The sequence below is a fragment of the Gymnodraco acuticeps genome, unplaced genomic scaffold (genome assembly GCF_902827175.1).
Source record: "Gymnodraco acuticeps unplaced genomic scaffold, fGymAcu1.1, whole genome shotgun sequence".
Lineage (NCBI taxonomy): Eukaryota > Metazoa > Chordata > Actinopteri > Perciformes > Bathydraconidae > Gymnodraco > Gymnodraco acuticeps.
Genome location: NW_022990682.1, coordinates 1 through 23,168, shown reverse-complemented (window position 1 = coordinate 23,168; position 23,168 = coordinate 1). Strand labels below are relative to the sequence as shown.

General features: G+C 41.9%; 1 protein-coding gene across 4 annotated transcripts in view; it reads left to right on the top strand.

The window, feature by feature from the left end:
* The window catches only part of mad1l1 (mitotic arrest deficient 1 like 1), a gene marked incomplete at its 3' end in the record, with an annotated part of 75,421 nt that extends 52,489 nt beyond the window's left edge, over nt 1-22,932 (top strand). For all 4 annotated transcript variants that reach the window (XM_034230200.1, XM_034230199.1, XM_034230201.1 and 1 more), the window contains 2 exon segments: nt 15,842-16,064; nt 22,741-22,932. In XM_034230200.1, the coding sequence (XP_034086091.1) occupies nt 15,842-16,064; nt 22,741-22,932 (415 nt within the window).
* Between the last annotated feature and the right edge of the window lie 236 nt (nt 22,933-23,168).

Genomic DNA, 23,168 nt, shown 5'->3' with positions numbered 1-23,168 from the left:
ATGCTTTTTATTAGCCTGGCTAGCTGTCTACTTGTTAAAAAAATCTGATCATAGGCGGCATCTATCAACTCCCACTCAATTCTTGCCCCTTTTAGTTTCTAATTAAACTGTTGACAATTGACTGGTGTCATAAGAGGAAGTCTTGGGCTTGATGTCCCCTGGCAAAAAGGCAGCAATTCAAAACTGGCATGAAACCTGACCCTGAAAATGAAGGAAAAATGTATCCTCTTTTACAAACATGAGGACACTGTCATATCGGGATCTGATAATATCTCTGGACATTAAAATGGAGACAATATCTGGATCTGATATTTGTTTTTCGTTTCTTGTGTTACACATCTCTGGATTAAATGAAGGTCAGCAAACGGTTACCTTGGATGCATGAGATGGATCATCTAAAGACATTGCCACTAATCATTTCAAAATGACTTTGCATCCGGAGAAACCAGGTCATGTTCTCTAGTAGCACCATACATCGGAGTGCATGGGACAGTAATTGCCCTAACCTTTTACACTCAAGAATGCCATCAACACACCCTAAGGATTATGTGCTACTTCAAAAAGCTAATAATCATATAACAGACCTTAAGAAGGACATCCGACGACTTTCTGACGAGCTGAAAGAAAAAGACTCTCTCGTGTCCAGTCTCATGGAGGTGACATCGGTGCAGTCTAAACAGCTTGCCTCGTTCAGTACAACTATCCATGACACTGTTCTGTGGGATCCTTCCACCTGTCCGTGGACAGGTGGAAGGATCCCACAGAACACTGTCTGGCACTGTCCTAACAGAACAGTGTCATGGAGAGGCCTTCCGACTCCTCGACACCTGGCCATCAGCAGTCGTGGTCTGAGGTGGTGCGCAGGAGCTTATTGAATGGGGAGACTTCACCGCCTCGCCTACGCCTTCAGAACCGCTTCACGGCCCTGTCTGACGATCCGGTCCATCCAGCTGATGCTCCCGCGGCACTGACCCGTCCAGATGATCCGTTCCATCCAGCTGATGCTCCCGCGGCACTGATCAGTCCAGATCTGCACCCTGCCGGCACTGCAACTTCTGCGCCAGCAGCCGACAGTGTTTGTGCTTCTTCCCAGACCACTGTGAAGTCACACTCGGCGTCCCTCATCCCGTCCGGCGACCTCTTCACGTCGTAGACTCCTCAAAGAGGCCGTGCTGAGACACTCGGGAAGTTTTCCGGGCCCTGAGCCGGCGGGGAAATCCTCTCCCAGCCCAGCTGTTGCTGTCTCACCACAACACTCTCCTGCTCGGTCTCCACGTCCTCGATCTCCGGCACCACCTCGTCCCCTTTTCGCCCCAGCAACATTGATAATCGGGTATTCCATAATTAGAAACATCAGATTCTTCAACGCGGCCACGCGCTGCTTCCCTGGAGCCTCAGTCCCGGTTATCCTGGAGAAACTCCCGGGGCTGCTGCACTCACTCCCGCCCTCTGTCAATCGACTAATTGTCCACGTTGGGTCAAATGACACAGCCCGCCAGCAGTCGGAGCTAACAAAAAAAGATTTTAAGAAACTTTTTATTCTTTTACGGGGCTGTGAAAAGTCGGTTTTTATCTCAGGTCCGATCCCAACACTGGCCCGCGGAGCAGGGCGGTTCAGTAGGATCCTCAGCCTCCACACTTGGCTCCAATCCGCCTGCAGAGCTCACAATTTAGGTTTTATTGACAATTTTAATCTATTCTGGGACCGACCCGCACTCTTCAGCACTGATGGAATCCAACCCAGCTGGGTGGCCGCATGCTAGCGGCTAACATGCAGCACGCTGTTCAGACGTCTCCCTGACTTTTCGCGCTCCACGTTCACACACCCCCCTTTCCGGCAGTGTCATCTCAAGCCACTGTTTCCCCTACAAACCACACTAGCTCCCCCTTGTGGCTTGGTGGGTCCCCTACAACTATACCCCAACCTGTGTGTATTTCAGCTCCCACTTTAATGCCGAGCGACATCCCGGTCAGAATCACTGACCGGCGGTCACGCCCTTGCTGTAATAACAACTGTCGTGGTGCAAGAGTGATCAGTCCAGTTGTACAAATAGTCAAAGCTCCCTGTACTGATGGTGATACAGTGGCTTCCTCAGCTAAAAATGGAGAGAATACAATTAATTTGGCCTTACTTAATGTTAGGTCCTTAGCGGGTAAGTCATTTTTAATCAATGATCTTATAATAGAACAGCAAGTAGATTTTATGTTTCTTACTGAAACTTGGCTAGATACAAACAATAGTGCTGCATTTCTTATTGAAACAGCACCACCTAATTACAGCTTTATGAGTGAGGTCAGAGCCGAGAAGAAAGGTGGTGGAGTGGCTTCCTTGTACAAGGATGTTCTAAATTGCAAGCAAATATCGTTTGGAACATTCACCACTTTCGAATATCTTGCAATAATACTGAAATCTTCATCACGTGTTTTATTAACAACCATATATAGGCCCCCCCGATACTCAGCAAACTTTCTAGATGAGTTCACACAGCTGCTTTCTGTCATATGTATTGATTTTAACTCATTAATTATTGCTGGAGATTTTAACATTCATGTGGATAACACCAATGATAAAAATGCTATAGAATTGCTCCATAATGTGGAGAATTTTGGTCTGACTCAGCATGTCTCAGGGCCCACTCATTCTAAAGGCCATACACTGGATTTACTTATGTCCAAAGGTCTCGATATCTGTAAAGTGTTTATTTCTGATGTCGCTCTCTCTGACCATTACTGTATCTCCTTTGAGATGTCTGTCACTGATGTGATCCACACTAGGTCTGATGTAACTTTGAGAAGGTATATAAATGAAAATACCTGTACATCATTTATCCAAGCCTTTTTAGCCGCGCCGGCTCTCACACCAAACCCTGTTAGTAATCTGGTGGATACATTTAACGCAAAACTGACATTGCGCCCGTGAAAGTTTAAAAAATCTTTGGAAAAGAGAAAGCACCATGGAGAAATTCGCCATCAGTGAAACTTCAAAAAACAGAATGCCGGAAAGCTGAACGCAGATGGCGGAAAACAAAACTCAAGATACATCATGATATTTACAAAGAAAAACTATTCACCTACGGTCTTGAACTGAAGAAAGCTAGACAATCATTTTTCTCTGATCTCATCAACAAAAATATTAATAACTCTCGTTTATTATTTTCCACTATTGATAGGTTAACTAACCCCAGAATGGAAATAGCCCCTGAACTAATCTCCACTCAGAAATGTAATGAGTTTGCTTTATTCTTCACAGAAAAGATCTTAAAGATCAGGCAAGATATCAATTCCTCAATTCCGAGTCTTGACCCTATGTTCCCATTGCAAGGACAAATAATTAATGAAGCAAACATGTCAGAGTTTGTTCCAGTCAGCCATAAAACACTTGAAGACGTTATATTCCATCTAAAAACAACTACATGTAGTCTTGATAGTCTTCCGACAAACTTCTTTAAAAATGTCTATTGCTATATTGCCTCAGATGTACTGCAGATTGTGAACATGTCGCTCCATTCAGGTGACTTCCCTAAGGGCTTGAAAACTGCAGTTATTAAGCCACTGCTAAAAAAGAACACACTCGATACACTGATAATCAGTAATTACAGGCCAATTTCAAATTTACCATTTTTGAGCAAAATAATTGAAAAGGTTGTCTACCTTCAACTTAACAGTTTTTTGACCTCCAATAACATTTTAGACACCTTCCAATCTGGTTTTAGGTCTCGTCATAGCACAGAGACGGTTTTATTAAAGATTTTAAATGACATTCATTGTAATACCGACTGTGGGAAATCCACAGTTTTAGTTCTATTAGACCTCAGTGCGGCGTTTGACACCGTAGATCACAACATTTTAATAGAAAGACTAGAGAAATGGGTGGGTCTGTCTGGCACTGTCCTAAAATGGTTTACATCATGGGTCGGCAACAGGCGGCCCGCGGGCCATTGTTGGCCCGCCAGCAATAATATTTGGCCCGTAATTTTGAGAATCACTAATAAAATATTATTTTTTTAATTTTTTTAATTTTTTTTTGTTTACAACATAAAAGCCACTGATTGATCGGCCGCCGGTCATTATCGGCCGATATTCACTCTTAATAGTTTGATCGGTGCTCTCTATAAAGGCCGATCAGGAGAGCTGGATCTGATCGATATGGACATAAACGCGAGTGAAGTATAACCGTACCAGAGAGAGAGATCAGATCAGCTGCTGAGTCTGACAGAGACATGCAGCTCTGCATAATCACCTGAAGCCCCGCCCACTGTTTAGCGAGCTGCTTGAGAAACTGACGGGCTGTCAGGAGAGAGGGAGGGAGAGAGGAAAAGAGAGCATTCGTTTCTGCCGTGTTATTATTCAAAGTTAATGTAAACTTTTTAATAATGTACTTCATCTACAAGTAGTTTGTTTGAATGTAATAATTATGTTGTTTGTTGAATCATTTATTGAAAAATGAATCTGAACTTTTCGATCTGTAACGATTATAAACTGAAGCAATATAAAAATGAGCCCCATTAACTGAGTTTTAAACATCAGCATATCCGGTCATAGTCCGGTGATTACCTGCTAACGGAAACTTTGCTACACCATTCTTATTATTATTATTGAAACATGACCGGTAATTTTCAAATTTGTCCGGTAAAATAAATTCTGTCCCGAAATATCCGCTTACATTCATAATGTCAGCGGAGGGAGGGGAAGCGGCGCTGTGGAAGAGCAGAGTGGCACGGGAGAGCTGTCATCTTCCCTTTACAAGCTTCAAACATGTATTTATCGTGTGATTTTGGAAATAAAAATGTCATATTCTGAAAGCCAAGACTTTGTTTATTTAAAATCAAACAAAACACCCGAACCCCGAAAAACTAGTTTTTTACGCAAATCCACGTTTATTTTGAAATGAGCCGTTGCGACTTTCGACTGATTTCGATAGAGCGGGTCACATATGGCAACTTGGGGGGAAACAGGTCAATTAAAGTACTTATTTAACTATTAAATACATTGAATTTGAGTAAAATACTTGGTTACTGATTAATTTAGGTTATAATTAGGGCCGGGACTCGATTAAAAAAATTAATCTAATTAATTAGAGGCTTTGTAATTAATTAATCGAAATTAATCGCATTTTTAATCACATATAAATATTTGACCTGAGAACAGTGAGAAGCAATTTTTTTCACATGAATTTTAGTATACCATTAGGTGCATTCACACCGCAGTACTTTTCCCACAAAGGTTCATGAGAATTTAGTTCATGAGAACTCTTTGAACCTGGGGGAGGATTAGGCAAATGAAGCCGCTGACGTCACTTCTTCTTCTTCTGCTTTGGGTTTACTGGCAGGCCGCAAACCACTTCACGGCGTATACTGCCGCCCAAAGTCCCCGGAGTTGGGGACTGGCTTCAGTAGAAGCTGCTGGGACTCCCAGCAGCTTCTACTGAAGCCTTCCGAGTAAATCGCCAGAACGCTGACACCTCCTCATCTCCACCGCTCCCATGTTTTATTTTGTGTTGCCATAAGTTAGTCTCTCTGCGTTTCTGCGCTGGGCTAATGCTAATAATGCTAATGCGAGGATAATAAAATGGCGGCTTCACAAAACTTTTTGGGAGTTTTATGGGATGTGGTTTGCAATCCGCCCAGCCAATCAGAAATATAGCTCTTTTCTCACAAGAGAGCCGTACGAAAGTCCCTGCTCTCTAGCAGGGACTTTCGTGGGGGTAAAAAGGTTCTCATGAACTAATTTTAGTACCGGCTCTTTTGGTGTGAACGCGATAAAAGAGGCTAACGTCCACGCTAGCTGCTATATGTTTTGCATTGAGGTGATACTTGAGGCTTGATGTGCTGCGGTGATATGCGAATTCCTTTTTGCATAATTTGCACACAACCGTGCTCTTATCGACGCTTCCATCCGTCCGTTTTTTAAAACAACATTTCCCACTGTTGTTCACTGTGGTTTGTTGTTGTCTGAAGTCATGAACGTTAGTTGGTGCTCCAGTATAATCGGTACGCCTGAAACTCATCCAGTGAGAAACGTTCCGCGGTGCAAAAATAAGTGCGATTAAAATGCGTTAATTTTTTTAACGCGTTAATTTTGTGTGATTAATTAATCTTAATTAACGCGTTAAAGTCCCGGCCCTAGTTATAATATATTAAATTGCAAAGCAAAATGCTGTAATTGATTTATTTTGTCCTTTGGTATTTTTTAAAGGTTTTCAACCTGAAAGAATCCTAATGTGTCCTTGAAAAGTTGAAATAAAGAAAAGGAAAAAGGATTCCAGTTGTCCCTCAAGCCTCTCAAATGTGGGAAAACACTCAAATAAATGCCAAAAACCCAGAGAACTTGACAATACTTATCAGAATAAAATGTTAAATAACACTGCTACCTAGTTAATAACTCTACTTTACTCAGTGGAGGCTCGTCCATTGAGGAAAGGGAGGACCATCCTCCCTAAGATTTCAGAGAAAAATAAACTTGAAGAGAACAATAAATACACCTCAATTTAAAAGATAAGTCTGTTAAAATACAGATAATAGCCCTGGCTTTGGGACTGAAATGGGGCTAGAGAGGACGAGCCTCCCTTTGGGCGGGTCTAGCCAGAGGCTCTGGATTGGGCGCCTATATCATCAGTGAACCAATCAGCGGATCTGACTGCGCATCAGAGTGTTGATGGGGAGGGTTATCAGCGATAGAGTTTTTTCTGAACCGGGGAACAGGGGCGCTGCGCCCTCTTACCAAAATCAATTCCTTGAATTAGGCTTTGATTATGTTCTGGCCCGCCATCTTGCGGCTCAGCAAAAAATTGGCCCACGGCCAAACTTACTTGCCTACCCCTGGTTTACATCATATGTTGAAAACCGAGAGTATTTTGTTTCAATTGGTAGCTGTACATCAGACAGAACCAAAATGACTTGTGGAGTTCCCCAGGGGTCGATCCTCGGGCCACTTCTATTCAATTTATACATGCTGCCACTTGCTCAAATAATTAGAAATAACAACATTTCTTATCATAATTACGCGGATTACACCCAAATCTACATATCACTTTCCATAGATGAATACGGTCCGACTGATTTATTGATCACATGTCTAAAACAAATACATGACTGGATGTGCCGTAATTTCTTACAGCTCAACACAAAAAAAATCGAAGTAATTGTTTTTGGAACCAAAGAAGAAAGAATTAAAGTCTCTGCACACCTGGAATAACTATTACTCGAACCGAAAAGTCAAGCAAGAAACGTAGGTATAATTTTAGACTCTGACCTCAATTTTAACAGCCACATCAGGGCAATCAACAGATCAGCCTACTACCATCTAAAAAATATCTCGTGTATTAAAGACCTTATGTCCAAGCAAGACCTTGAAAAACTTGTCCATGCATTTGATTTTAGCAAGCTTGACTACTGCAACAGCATCTTCACAGGCCTCACAAAAAAATCACTCCGTAAACTCCAACTAATTCAAAATGCTGCTGCCAGAATCTTAACACGGACAAAGAAAACAGATCACATCACTCCAGTGCTGAGATCACCGCATTGGCTTCCAGTTAGTGAGAGAATTGACTTTAAGATTTTAATGCGCACATATAAAGCACTAAACGGGCTAGGACCCAAATATATCAACGACCTCCTTCAGTGGTACGAACCCAGCAGACCCCTTAGGTCTTCAGGCGCAGGCCAGCTCACTGTTCCATTTGTGAGATCAAAGCGTGGGAAAGCAGCCTTCTGCATCTATGCTCCTAATGCATGGAACAAACTCCCAGAACATCTGAGAATGGCTAGCACTTTAGAATAATTTAAATCAGGTCTAAAAACATTTCTTTTTAATATGGCTTTTCAAATTTAAATATTCAAATTTTCGAACTGTTAAACATGGTTTTCTTTCTTTTAATTAATTATTTTGTGTGTTTTGTATTTCTTCTCAATGTATTGTGTTTGCTCTGTTTGATCCTGTAAAGCACTTTGAATTGCATTACTGTATGAATTGTGCTATACAAATAAATTGCCTTGCCTTGCCTTGCCTAATGTATAATGTATATCTAAATCTGTTCGGCCCCTACCGGTGGATAAAGCATGTGTTTTATTTCCCTTTAGTCATTTGGGTAAACCAAGCAATCCTTTTTAAATGCACTTGTGATTCCTTGCGACGAGTAAAGTGCATTTGAAAAGGAGATTGACTTTTTACCCAATGTAAAAAAAACAAACAGCTAAATTGTGTTTTGATGATGAGACTCGTGGTTTGTGACTCATCTGTCTCGCCATTCGACTTCACTTTAGTTCATGTGGTTTGCGGGTGTGTGAAAAGTGCGCTTTTTCTTCGTTATTTTTGATAGTACCCCTCTGCTCTCCCCTCTGCTCACCATTAGTGTCACCTGTTCCATCAGTGACTCATGTGTCCCCTGCGGTTGCATCTGTTTTTAGTACATAAGTGGATGTTTCAGAGCGATTTATACAGCCGAGTTAAAACAGACATTGTTCCCTGGACCTCGAGCCCCCCGTCCCTTTGACTCTCTCTCTCGGTCCCGCCTCCTTCTCTTTCTCCTGCTCTTGATCTTCTGCTCTCTTGCTCTCTCCTGCCTCTTACTCTTTTTCACAACAGACTCTGCTCTCTGGTATTAGATGTGTTGTTATTGTTGTTCTATGAATAAGAGATATGTAGCCTCGGGGTCTTAGAATGTAACTGCACCTTGCTGCACTGTAAATACTGTGTGGAAAAGGCTTTATATATGCATGTTAACACACACACACACACACACACACACACACACACACACACACACACACACACACACACACACACACACACACACACACACACACACACACACACACCACACACAATAGCCCAACTTTAATATCAAGCAGTTTGTTTACATTCAGTTTGAAACTTAGCCAATGTGGCCTCTTTGTGACTTTGTAGCAGTGAACTTAATTATGATTTACAAACACATGGTACTCCACTTTCCCTTTCTTTTCTTTAAACTGGCCCTATTATGCTCATTTCCAGGTTCATATTTGTATGTAGTGTCTCTACTGTGACATGTCTCCATGCTTTCGCCACCACCGGGGCGGTGGTGGTGAAGTCCATAGGGACTTGGCTTGGCAACTGGAAGGTCACCAGTTCAAGTCCCGGAAAGACCAAGTGCTACCGAAGTGTCCCTGAGCAAGGCACCGTTCCCTACACTGCTCCCCGGGCGCCGTACTTAATGGCAGCCCACTGCTCCTAACACTAGGATGGGTCAAATGCAGAGAAACCGTTTTGTTACATGGTACCTGTACTACGTAATGACAATAAGTTGAATCTATCTCTCTATCTATCTATCTATTTAATGTTAAAAAAAGGTCTTTATTTTTCTCATACTGCCTGTGCTGCAGCACCTCTTTTCACCCTCTGTCTGAAACCAGAGCCCAGTCTGCTCTGTTAGTTGGCCGGCTCTGTTGAGATTGGTCAACCGCTTCGAGATGTCCCGCCCCTTAGCCTATGATGTACAATGTGTTGGATTGCTAGCCAATAGAAGCACGAAAGTAAAAAATTGAAGTCACTATGATCCTGACATTAGGTGCGTTCACACCGCAGTACTTTTCCCACTTTAGTTCTGATATAGTTCCGAAATGTTGCGTTCACACCAAAAAGAGCCGGAACTAAAATTAGTTCATGAGAACCTTTTCACCCCCTGCTAGAGAGCAGGGACTTTCGTGGGAGAAAAAGGTTCCTATGTCTGATTGGCTGGGCGGATTGCAAACCACGCCCCGTAAAACTCCCAAAAAGTTTTGTGAAGCCGCCATTTTATTATCCTCGCATTAGCATTATTAGCATTAGCCCAGCGCAGAAACGCAGAGAGACTAACTTATGGCAACACAAAATAAAACATGGGAGCGGTGGAGATGAGGAGGTGTCGGCGTTCTGGCGATTTACTCGGAAGGCTTCAGTAGAAGCTGCTGGGAGTCCCAGCAGCTTCTACTGAAGCCAGTCCCCAACCCCGGGGACTTTCGGCCGGGGACTTTGGGCGGCAGTATGCGCCGTGAAGTGGTTTGCGGCCTGCCAGTAAACCCAAAGCAGAAGAAGAAGAAGTGACGTCAGCGGCTTCATTTGCCTAATCCTCCCCCAGGGACTTATTCCGGTGTGAACGTGATCTGTACTTAGTTCATGCGAACTAAAGAGTTCTGATGAACGAAGTTCTCATGAACCTTTGTGGGAAAAGTACTGCGGTGTGAATGCGCCTATAGTGACTCAGGGAACTTTCCCTTTGGGATTTTATCTTTTGCAGACCATTTACATGCACACAAACCTATATAACACACTATACGAAAGGAACCCCCCCAAAGCATGATAAGGCCTCTTTAAATGAAGACTTGCATGTGCAGTGAAAGGTAATAATGCCTTTCTCCACTTGGTCCCTGTTTTGAATGTTCAGTTATTTTTTTTCTATTTAAGAGGATCAATCCTAATCACATGATTATTCTTTTTTGTTAAAATGGATGAAGACAGAAAATTGCCCTTTTCCATGTTCTCACTTTAGTGTGATATACGAGGAGAGAACTAATTAAAAATAAGATTATGCTGTTTGTTGGCTTACTCTGAAAGTGGTATGGTTCAGTGCCAAAGAGAAATGCTCTTCTTTTGTTGTTGCCGTCGAGAAGTCAATTAAATCTTTGCCCCTCAGCTCAGTCCAGGCATCCAAAAAAGTGAAATATGAATTCCACAGGAAAATCTTCTTAATTTTCTTTAGCTTGACCTCATTTTAAAGATTTATGTCTGAAAGAGTTTTTGGTTTTTGACAGCACGTAGCTTTTGGCTGCGTTTTGAAGACTTTACTGTTCTTTTTGTGCTGCGTTTACAGCTCAAATCTACATATCTGTCTCACACTATCTGACTCTCCTTCGCTGTTTATCACCACACACACACACACACACACACACACACACACACACACACACACACACACACACACACACACACACACACACACACACACACGCATCCTTGAATAAACCCCTCCTTACATATCCAGATGTACAACTTCAAAAGACTTACGCAGGACGAAAATAGGCCTTGACTTTATCTGGCTGTGACGTGTATGCAGTCCAGTTGAAAATGTTTTGATATAAATACACACGTTCTCTGCTCCTCATTTTAGAACGCTCAATCCTTTTAAATTATACAAAGCGTTATTTATAAGCGTACACGGCATATTCCCTTCATCCGTGCTACTTTTCCTCCACGCTGTAGGCAACATCACCCCTAACCCTCTTTTGTTTTTCATCGTGTTCTTCTCCGTGTCCTTCGCTGTTTCCCATCTTCTTTATATTCCTTTTCTCCTCATCTGCTTCTTGCTCTCCCACACGCCTGCAGTTTATTTTGCAATCGTCGCTTTGGGGCATATGGAATCTAATTTAGCCAGTAATCAAGAGCTGAGATTGGTGTGTGTGGCATGTTGTGTGTGTGTGTGTTCCTCTGTGTGTGTTTATATTGGCATTAAGCTGAGATAGACTCCCCTCATTTTCCCATTCCCCCGCCTCAGAAGAACATATTACTAAGAAAGAAAATAAGGTAATCACGCTTTAGGAAACAGCTTTCCCTTTCTTGCTTTAGCTTCTTATTTTGTGGGCTTGTCAATAAATTCAATCTGTGTTCACAACTCATTGTTTGTCATGTCATGTTCTGTTAGTCCAGTGGTTCTCAAAGTGGGGGGGCGCGCCCCCCCAGGGGGGCGCAGAGGCATGACAGGGGGGGGGGGGGGGCGCGAGAGACCAGGAGAAAAAATGGTTATTAAAACAAAAAAATAAAAAAGATTTTAAATAAAAATAAAAAAAAATCATATTTTGAAAAATTATTGATTCGAAAATAATATGATGCAGTACTATTACGTCTGGGTGTCTGTGTTTCATTAAAGCTCGGCTCTGTGTGTGTGTGGAACGAGCCATTTATTGTGTGTGCGCGAGAGAGAGAGAGAGCGCAACCGTACCCGGAGATCGTTGTTGTTAGCTTCTGGTGCTAGCGAGCTACGCTAACGGATATAAGGAGTTTTTTCAACAACAAAGTGGAGGAGAGTCCTCTCCTGTCAGACTGAGAGACTCAGTGAGCTAAAGGACTCTCAGTGTTATCTCAGTGGGTCTCAAACGTTTTGGTCACCATTAATATAAATAAATTAAAAACAATTATGAAATACTATATGACATTAAAAAATGTATAACGTTTAAAAGGGGAGTGATTTGTAAAATATCCATAAAGAAATAGTAAATCTGTTTACAGTTCTGTGTTGAGAGATGTATCCATACTGTAGATCTCTTCATTTTGCTCTCAAAGTGCACCAGATTGATGCTTTTAACTTCAATATTTAAAAATAAATCTTCCCGGGGGAGCATGCCCCCGGACCCCCCTATGTGAGGTCCACACACCACCTATAAAAATAGCACTTTACCCCTGCTTACACCTATATGCCGTGAGCTGATTATCGAGCCTTCATTGTAACAGTTGCGGGTATACGTTGTGTATTTGCGTGGGGAGTGTTGCAGTAGAAAATGCCACTGTAGCGCCCGGTACATTAATGGGAAACCCTAAATGTTTGAGAACCCTCTATGAAACGTCAAGCTACCCCACAGTACCCCCAAAATAAATCTTTGGCGCCGCCACTGAGCCTGACTATTTGTGTTGGGGGGGGGGCCCGACTTTTTTTTTTCTCCAAAGGGGGGGCCTGACAGAAAAAGTTTGAGAACCACTGTGTTAGTCTGTCTGATGGATACATTGCTAGCAAATTATAATAATGGCAACTAAATAAAATTAAACTCTTGTGTTTCCAGTGAGGTTTTTTTATGACACCTACAGTTCAACTATTGAAATGGCCTATATAGATAGTGTGTGTGTGTGTGTGTGTGTGTGTGTGTGTGTGTGTGTGTGTGTGTGTGTGTGTGTGTGTGTGTGTGTGTGTGTGTGTGTGTGGTGTGTGTGTGGTGTGTGTGTGTGTGTGTGTGTGTGTGTGTGTGGTGTGTGTGTGTGTGTGTGTGTGTGTGTGTGTGTGTGTGTGTGTGTGTGGAGAGAAGGTGTCTAAGGTTAAAACACAGCATTGCACAACAGCACATTAATAAATACTTGTGTTTGCTGTGAATCAGTGGAGGGTTTTGCTGCTGTGGTCGACTCCGCTCTGGGCTGAGGGCAGAGAGCGGCACGCTGGGAACTAAAGCAGGTAGGCAGTCTGATGCTCTTAACTTCGCAGTATGCTCCTGTAGCCTCTGCACAGAAAATGTTGGCAGGCTAGGTAAAAGAAAAAGAGTCAAAGTTACACAGAAAATGAATATCTTTAGATACAGAAAGTTGGAAATAAAGCTTCTTGTTTGATTTCCAAATGCCCCGTCTCCTACACAAGCAGACCTGCTTCGTGCATGCTGTGTTGGCGTCAACACTTATTGCACTGAATAAATGGGCACATAAGGTACAAAGTGAATCATTAAACTATGATCTATGTTGTTCAAGTCTAGTTGGTTTCATATCAATGCAAATTAGTTTGTATTCACCTGTTGGTAATGCACATTTTATTAACAGCATAAATGGAAACAAGTTGAAATGTTGCCAAACATTTTTATGGCTGAGGTTGAACATTTAAAGTGTGATAGATACACAAAGGTCTGAAATGAAAAGCCCAATACATAAGAATGGTTAGAAATGTAAAACTGAAAGCATTTGAGAAAAATATTTGTCTGGTTATCTGAATTGTTCTTCTTGATGAAGAACTGAATTACAGATACACGCAATATATCCAGTCTAGCTATTAAAGAAGTCCGATTATGCTTTTTTGGTTTTTCACTTTGCTGTAGTGTGTTAGACAGGTTTGTGTGCATGTAAATGGTCTGCAAAGGCTAAAATCCCTGTATTCCCGTTTCTCTGCACTGTGCTGAATATGTTTTTGTTCATTCACTTTAAGATACAGTTTTGTCCCATTACCAAGAAAGTTCAGATTGATAAGAGTAACCCAGGAACAAAATGATGTATCTAAATCAAATGATGGTAACCAAAGAGAATAAAGACAGGGCCATCCAAAATCTTTCAGTTGTGCTTTAGTTGACAAAAATAAATAAGGTTAAACGGCCACAGAGGTTGTCATGTTCAAATATCAAGTTGTTGTTGAACCATTGACACTGAGAGCTAGATGGATTTATTGGAAAGCCCTTTTGTGCCCACACTTCACCTCCCATCTCCTCCCTGTGTATTCCTCTGAATCACAGTCCACACATTCTCTCGGATGGTTCCCAGAGAACTCTTCCCGGCCTGTTGATTATGAAAGTCTGTTCAAGCCATTCTGCCTTGTCCATGTTTTCCGCACATACACTTCACAGAAATGCGTGAGTACAATGAATGTTTTCATTTCTTATGCAGGCGTATCTGGTGTTCGATGTGCTCGGGTCCTGTGTGGCAAACATATTCTTAAAGCCTGCGAGTTATTATGTGGGAGGACTGTAGATTGGTTAGATAGTTAAAGGGGGAGGATGTCAAATGCTGTTTACAATATCAAAAAGGGTAAGAAACAGCACTGAGGTGTGTTAGCGACATTTTCTCTCGGAAAAACCTTTCAGGCTGCGTTCTTCATCATCCAGACCTGCATTTGAATACATTAGTTGCAGATTTCTGACCTTGTGTTGTTATTTACAACTGACACAATTTATTTATTATCATTTGATGCTTTAATTAAGTTCTAATAGATTATTCTCGCGTTTTGGGTTGTTTGTTGGAACCATTTGAAGATGTCCCTGAGAAACTGATGGTTGTGTCTTTTAAGCATTTTAAATAAAATTAAATGTTGCCCAACTTTTTTTTCCAGTCACCTACAGATACAAATATACAAATGGGAGTACCTTGACCACTCCAGCTATATAAATAAGAATATTTACCAATATGCCAAGCTGTATGTGCAACAGAGGTCGCGTTAACCGAATATTTTCCGTCTATGACGGATTTTTTTTAACAATGACGGACAAATCTGAAAGCATTCTGTCATTTTGACAGATTAGAACAAACTCGGAACAGCGCCAAAGTTTCCCCGCAGCGAGGCTCTGGTGTTATGCCGTGTTATGCATGCCCTCCAAAAAGGAAGTCATACCGTTTCCAAACCTAACTGTGCCGCACAAATCATTGAAATGTCCGTGAGTTTTGGCTTTACGCTGTGGTGGAGGTGCAGCAGCCATGCATAACACGCCGCATGTGAACTGTCGTCGTCGTCCCGTCCCCCCCCCCGTTGACAGTTCACGAGCATGCTTTCTCCCCCTGTGAACTGTCCCCCCCCCCCCACCCCCCCCCCCCCCACCCCCCCCGTCAGAGTTGTGTAAAGGCCGACGGGTAATTCTGGATTTTGACAGAAGTTTTACGATCCTGTCCGGCAAAATGACGGGCAGCGAAAAAGTCTAGCGCAACCTCTGATGTGTAATCATATTTAACATGAAGGATATATCCAGATCAGCAGCTCTTTTAATAGCCTGCAATGTTTCTCCTTTAGCACATTACAGATGGGATTGACAGCTCTGAGGTATCCATTATTTGATAACTATATTATTTAGGGTTTTATTTTATAAGCAAAATAGTAATCCACTAATTGTTACTGACAGTGACTGTTGTTGGCCACGCGGTCAGTTATGTTTTTTTTGCCACACTTCCAAAGGCCATATGTGAATTACTGTGGGTAATGGTCATTTTAATTGCAACTTAGCCTATGTGAACTCCACTAAAAACTGTGTGTGAATGTGTGATAGCCTTCTGTAAAACAGCTTGTAAAAATAAGTGTGTGTGCATTAGTGCATGCCCTCAATGTTATCCTCCTCAACTTGCAGAATTGACGGAGGGTCTGATCTTTGTCTTTTTGTCTCAGGGTGACTACGACCCCATCAAAACCCGAGTTCTCCACTTCAAGATGAACCCTACCACCATTGCCAAGCAACAGCGCCAGCAAGATATTGATGCTCTCCGGGAGGAAGTGACACGTCTCTCGGAACTCGTACGCTCGCAGAAGGAAGGAGGCGCCATGGTCCAAGGCGACTCGAGCATCAACGCCAGCCTCAGCCCCAGTCTGCCGCCATCCAAGGAGGTCGTGGGTAAGTTCAACGCACCAACTGACGTCTGTTTCATTTGGATTGTCTATGAGTTATTACTTACTCTGTACACACCAATGTATTGCTATGTGTGTACTTCTACTGTCACTCTCCCCATGGTCAGAGGTGGGAAGTAGTGGAGTACAAATACTTTGTTACTATACTTAGGTACATTTTTCTAATATCGGTACTTTACTCCACTACTTATTTTTCTGACGACTTTTTACTTTTACTTCTTACATGTTGAACACAAATACCTGAACTTTCTACTTCTTACATGTTGAACACAAATACCTGTACTTTCTACTTCTTACATGTTGAACACAAATACCTGTACTTTCTACTTCTTACATGTTGAACTCAAATACCTGTACTTTCTACTTCTTACATGTTGAACACAAATACCTGTACTTTCTACTTCTTACATGTTGAACACAAATACCTGTACTTTCTACTTCTTACATGTTGAACTCAAATACCTGTACTTTCTACTTCTCTCATTTTCCAAACAGCTGGTTCCTTTAGTTTGAATGTGTGTTTGGTGCGTGATCATTATTATTTAGAGTCATTGCGTGCCTATTGATTTGAACCTGATCCGTGTATCCATCATTTCCTGGTCTTCTCTAAAGAAGAGGGACCAATGAAAACGTTGTCATGTTGCCGTTGTTCAGTATGGAAACATTCATTAGCTAACAATGACATTATTGTTCTATTAATATAAAGGGAGGTCAGGTACTCTTTAAAACAGCTGGTAGCTATGGGTACTTTTTACTGAAGCACATTTAGAAGCCCATACTTCTTTACTTTTACTTGAGTAAAGAAGTTTAGTCAGTACTTCTACCAGAGTATTTTTAAACACGAGTATCTGTACTTCTACTTGAGTAAAGGATGTGTGTACTTGTACATGTCCACTCCACGTGTCTGAGGAAAGAGTGTGTCGTAAGCTCCACGCTCTGTAAATTCCCCTCAGACATATGTGTCATTTGTGATATTGGGCTATATAAATAAAATTTGATTTGAATTTAAACAGTACAATTTATAGAAGGACTCATTCAGAATTGGCTCATTAGTTGGAAGTGAACCAACCGTGAATAAAATAAAATGGATGGACAGTGGCCTTTTTCCATTCCATTGTCCATCACATTTCCATTACCATACATTATTTATGGCGCTGAACATGGACACTTGGATTAGGGGCAACATTATAGCCTCTCACACACAGCCCAGACTACATTAATGTAGGACACAGGCACATAAATGTTTTAACTTGAGCTATAATTATTTATAGCTAGTTTTATTTTAGTTTTTAGGCAGCTCTATAGCTCGCGAGTCAGTTGCTCGTCCATCCACACTTTGGCGGACACAGTTTTCCCCCCTGGAGTCTCAAATGTGTCTCGGATATCAAGTTGCGTGTGAAACATGAAAGCATGGATTCTTGCGTGTTCGCTTCCATTTGGGATTTTTTTTTTACATCATTATGACATGTGTTCAGTTCCTCTTCCCTTTTAGACAAATAGACATTTTTCAAAGAGAAAACACTGTAATGGCGAGGACCTAAAGCAGAGTAAGAAGGGAATTGCTTCATTGGTATTTAAGGTCGCTGAGGCCTTTGTCCTCTCAGGTGTGAGTGATGGCAGACAGTTAGATTGGGAAAGGGTATTCATGACAGGGTTAAATATTGAATTGGAGTTCAGGGCAGATCAGCGCCGGAAGTCTGTTTCTAATTTGTCTTCTGCTCTGCCTTTCTCATATTCACTCTTCCCCCTCCTCTTCCTCTCCCTCACCAGCACTCATCTCTCTTCAAATTCATCCTTCATCTTTCTTTCTTACACTTCCTTTCACTCTTGTCATTTCCCCTTGCCTTTCATTTTGCCCGTCTGCTCCTGACCCTTTCTTCTCTGGAAATGTTAGTTGAGTTTCTTACCAGTGTGTTACATGTCACCTCCAGCAGGTAATACAGCCCTAATGTGTGATATCTGTCCTGCTCTTGAGACCAGGGTTAAGGCAATGGGATGTCTGGGAAAGTATCAAAGGCAAACTGAGTACATTTCATGCCTTTGAGATTGGCACAGTTATATAAAAAAAGCTTTGTTTTATGAACTCTATATCACTAAAATATGATTTATAGACCCAGTTAAACGTCACCATGAAATGTAGATGTGCAGTTAAGAAATAACAGATCTAAAATAGACCTTTGAAAGATCTCTCATGCAAAAAGAAACTGCTTAATATTTCAATAATCGAAGTAAGTCCTAATTGTCCTTCAACCGAGTGCAGGTTATTGAGTCTTTTCTCTGTGGTAATGGTGGACTAAGTCAATTGGAAAAACTTTTGATGATGGAAATTGATATCTAACATTTCCCATATTCTTTCCTTAATGTCTTAGTTTAATGTATATTGTTTGCACACAATAAATGCTTTCATGAAGTTTCCATTACTATTCTAAACTTGAATAGACAGCCACTGTTGTTGTGCAGACGAGCAGTGCTTCAAGTGAACTAAGAGCTAAGTACACTCCCATTCATTTAGTTTTTTTTAATGGGAGTTCAATAAATTATAATGGGTAATAATGTGAAAGGAAGCCGAGGATTAAAGTGACAGAAATGATTCTTTCATTTGGCAAATGTTCCACTAGGTTAAAGACGGACCTTGTCTTATACTTGTGAAACCCATGAATTAGGCTGTTATTGATACTATTAAGTATTATTCTTAGCTTTACACATGACTGCGTTTTGTAAATGAGATTGTTTTCTTTGTTTCGGCCTGGAAGTGTCTTAATAATAATAATTCCTTATATTTATTATAGTGCTTTTCAATGACTCAAAGCGCTTTTACAGATACACATACACATACATATCATGCATACATGTAATGGTCATGTACTGTGGACAATACCCACAGGATCAAATTCAGCTGAAGTGTCTTGCCCAAGGACACAACGGCTTTACGGACGCAGCGGCGGCGGGTTTCGCCCCCTTGATCTGATAATCAATGCACAGCCCACTGCGCCCCACCGCCCATCTTCACACCTCAAATGCGGCTTTCACGCCAGCGCTTTTCCCTTTCTAGCTCCGAGCTAGAGCTTTTCTGGTTCAGCTCCGGTTTCCCTTTTCTGCTCCCGCTCTGTTCACACCGCCCAGCACCCGACTGGTGCTGCCGCTGCTGCGTCATGACGTCACCGTTACATCGCTGATTTGCTCCCCAACGGCATTACGGCGCTCACAACAACAACAACAACAACAACACGGGGAACTGCGTCGGGTCGATGATCGTGTTGCTTTTAATCACACGAAGCCAGAATAAATTGAATAACGACTTCTCCAACCTTATGCTTTTCTCCAGAGTGCCGTGGTTCATTGTTTATTAATGTGTTCTGCCAGCATTTACCGACCGCTGCAGTGTTGGCTGCTCTTCCACGGGAGTTTATTCTCCTCCGTTAGCTCTCTCCCGGTTAGCTCACACTGCAGCGGCCGCCTAAAGTATTCACTGTCCGACTCACACAAGCAGCTGATAATATCCCCAGTTCCCTTAGCCTAAGTGAATGTGTGTCAGTCTGAATTGACGCTGTTTGGTAACACAACGCTGTTATGAAAGTTTCTCTGGTATACAATGGGTGATGTTAGCATAGCAACCGAAGCTAAACTGACTACTTGCTATTGCTATCCTATTGTGGCATAAACCGTTTTCTACAGGCACATTTTACCGGCGTATTTTTATTATGATTCTACTTGTGATAGTCGGACACGACAACCTGTGCAGCCCATGTATTGATTCCATCCGATAGCTGCTATAATACAAAACAACACGTCTGCCTCTCTCCACAATGATCAATAACAGTGAACGGATGGTCAAAGTAAGGTACAAATAAACAGAATCACACGAAGCCTGGTTAGTGTTGCCTGACTTTATAAAGTGTGTTTATAAGCACTACTGCTTGTAGGCAGGCATGACAGTCGACCCATGTTCAGGGGAGTTGGGTTTAGTTTCCTGCACGCCTCGACGTAAGAGAGACGTAAGCGACGCCACCTCTTAGCTCCGAAGCTCTTGCCTCTAGACCGACAATTTTTTGGAGCTGGAAGTGAACCGGATTCCGGAGCTAAGAGCCGGCGCCGCTGCGGTTTGAACAGGAAAAAACGGCGCTTTTCAGCTCCAGCTCCGAGCCGGAGCTGAAAAAGCGCTGGTGTGAAAGGGGCAAAAGTCATCACGGCGCTTTACAAGTACACATTCATATTATACATGCACAGTGGATAATACCCACAGGAGCAAATTCGGGTGAAGTGTCTTGCCCAAGAACATAACGGCCTGACGCAGTGGCGGCGGGAGCAGGTTTCGAACTGGAGTTCGCCCTTGATCTGATGAGCAAACGCACAGCCCACTGCGCCACTCTGCCCGTCTGAAGGGTTTGTCTCTGGACTAGAAAATGCAATTGTAGTGAAAATGTAATCAAATTTCACAAGGGCCACTTAATAGTAACACAAGTTAAGGAGGAGTTGGAAATTAATCTGTCAAGCCCATAATTCCCCCTACTTTTACTGCTATAATCAATTTCCGCGACAGATATAAATAAATACTCTGAGCTTACTTCAGGTTGGAAAATAAGTTGGTAAAAATATATAAATAAGGGCCTCCCTCCCTCAGCAGTGAAATGTCCTTGACAGGTTTTAAGAGACCGCTCGCACAGACCCATAGAGACCAATTAAGGGCAAAAGTCAGAAGTAACTAACTTTCTAAAAACTTGACAGTTAGTGTAAAAACCTTTTTCACCACAGATGCTTTGATTTAGCAACTAAACACACACACTGGAGCATTTTGTGTGTATACAGAAATGTACATGTTCATTTCCCTAGCCTGCCTGCCTGTCCATTTGCTCGCATCCTGCAGTCCAATACAAGTGGCGTCTACTTCATGCTCTCCCTTGGAGAATTTACAGCCATTTTAGGGCAAGTTGATAGCTGTCATATAGTGACAGTTCTGTGACGATGCTGAAGTCTTGAAACAGTATTTATCAGCGCTGACTGACACTCAAGAGAAGCCCAGGCACCCAGGAGACAGACAGGCACACAGAGAGACTCTTTAAGTTGATACTTTCTAGACATCCACTTTTTGATAATGACAGATAAAACTATCATGGGCTAAGATGTATGAAGAGGAGAATGATGAATACTTATCAATTAAGGCAGGATTAGAAGCCATAAAGTGCAGCACCACTCCTGAAGGAATATAAGATGTATGAGTTTGTGATAAAATAAGAGGTTTTGACTGGTTAGTGTTCGCTGAATGTAAATTACACTGACTGTTGGATGATCCTTATCAAAGCAGACACACATCTGAGACACTGACATTCTTTTGACTTTGACAATATTAATCAATGCTGGCTAAGTTTTGTTGAGTAAGCATTTTATTTGCCATGAATTCTCTTCATGTTGAAACTTTAACACATGCTTTCAAAGGGGCCCTTTTTATGCTAATTCTCCGGTTCATATATGTGTTTAGTGCTTCTACTGTGACATGTTTACACGCTTTAATGTTCAAAAAGGTCTATACTTTTCTCATACTGCGCCTCTTTTACCCTCTGTCTCTGTTGTGATTGGTCAACTACTTACGCCCCTTAGCCTTACTTACAATGTGTTGAAGCGCTAGCCAATATATCTGCGAGGGGTAACATAGTGATGTCACTATGCAACAGAATTAAACAAAGGAGTCCAATGTGACTTCAGTCAGGGGGGGAGTGTGTGGGAGATAAATTTCAGCTCTGGAGGAAACACTTTTAATACTTTTTATATTTTTGGCCGAAATGAGAAAAAGGGCAAGACAGGAATTCTAAGATAATAAAAATAGGAACACAACAGACTGACAAAAAAAAACTCACTGCTAATGTAATTTGAGCAATTTGTCCACTTTTCATCATGTGTGAAAGGGATGGAGGCTGCTCTTCCTCCAGAGATGCTGGGTTGACATAAAAGCTTTCAAATTGAACTGTTCTTTTTGGCAGAAATCAGAGAAATGGCCATTCAATGATGTTGACTATTAATGTCTCTGCCAGGAGACTTCATTCGGCAGCGGGGATAAAAGTTAGCCCCAGCTGTCTGGCACTGGATTCAGATCTTTCAGTGTTGCAAACCTTCTGAGAATATTTCAGTTACATCATGGAAACATGGGCTGCTCACTGCTTTGACCATTTCTAATTTTTACATTACTTACTTACATTTGTGTGCAATTAAGAAATAATTCCTTCCATAACGACTTTTTGCTCATACAAACTCATTTCTCTGCCCTCTCAATTCAAGTCTTCCAATTAAAATAATTATCCCCGAATAGATTTTCAACAAATTAAAGTCAGCCCCCCCGCCCCCATCATTCTTCTCCTCTCCATTCATCTCTGTGCTCCCAACTCTGCAGTTGACTGTAAGAGTCACCATTACACCACTCTGTGTGTTTTAGTGTTTTGTTAGCACTAAGTGAGCAGATGGAGGGCCTCAGGGAGTGTGTATTTGATATTGAGCCGTCCATCTATGCTACATTAGCTAAGTGACTTGAACATGCACTTGTGGAGCTCTACGGAGAGGAAGTTGTGCACGTGTTACAGAATCTTAGAGAGGAAAGTCTGAGTTACTTGTATACATAATAAGTGGTGTTATAAATGACCAATGTATTCTCCATTTCTTTGTGTGTGTTGCAGATTTGCGTAAGCAGATGGAGATCTTGGAGCTCAGAAACCAGAGGCTGAAGGAAGTGTTTCAGAGCAAGATTCAGGAGTTCCGCACAGTGTGCTACGTCCTGACCGGATATCAGATCGATATCACCACAGAGAACCAGTACAGACTCACCTCAGTCTACGTAGAGCACATGGACGACTCCCTGCTCTTCAAAAGGTACCACACTTCACGTTTATCTGATTCTCTACTTTAATGCTAATATGCCAATACTTTGGTGCTATCAAGAACACAGTATTCACACAAAGAAAGACCTAAAAGTTATGCATGAATGTGTTCAAAAGTAAGTAAACTTTTGAACCAGAAAAACACAATTTGAAATGATCAGAATGTAACCATAGACAAAATCCCAGAAATCCAGTTTCAAATAACTATATAAATATGTCATTGTTTG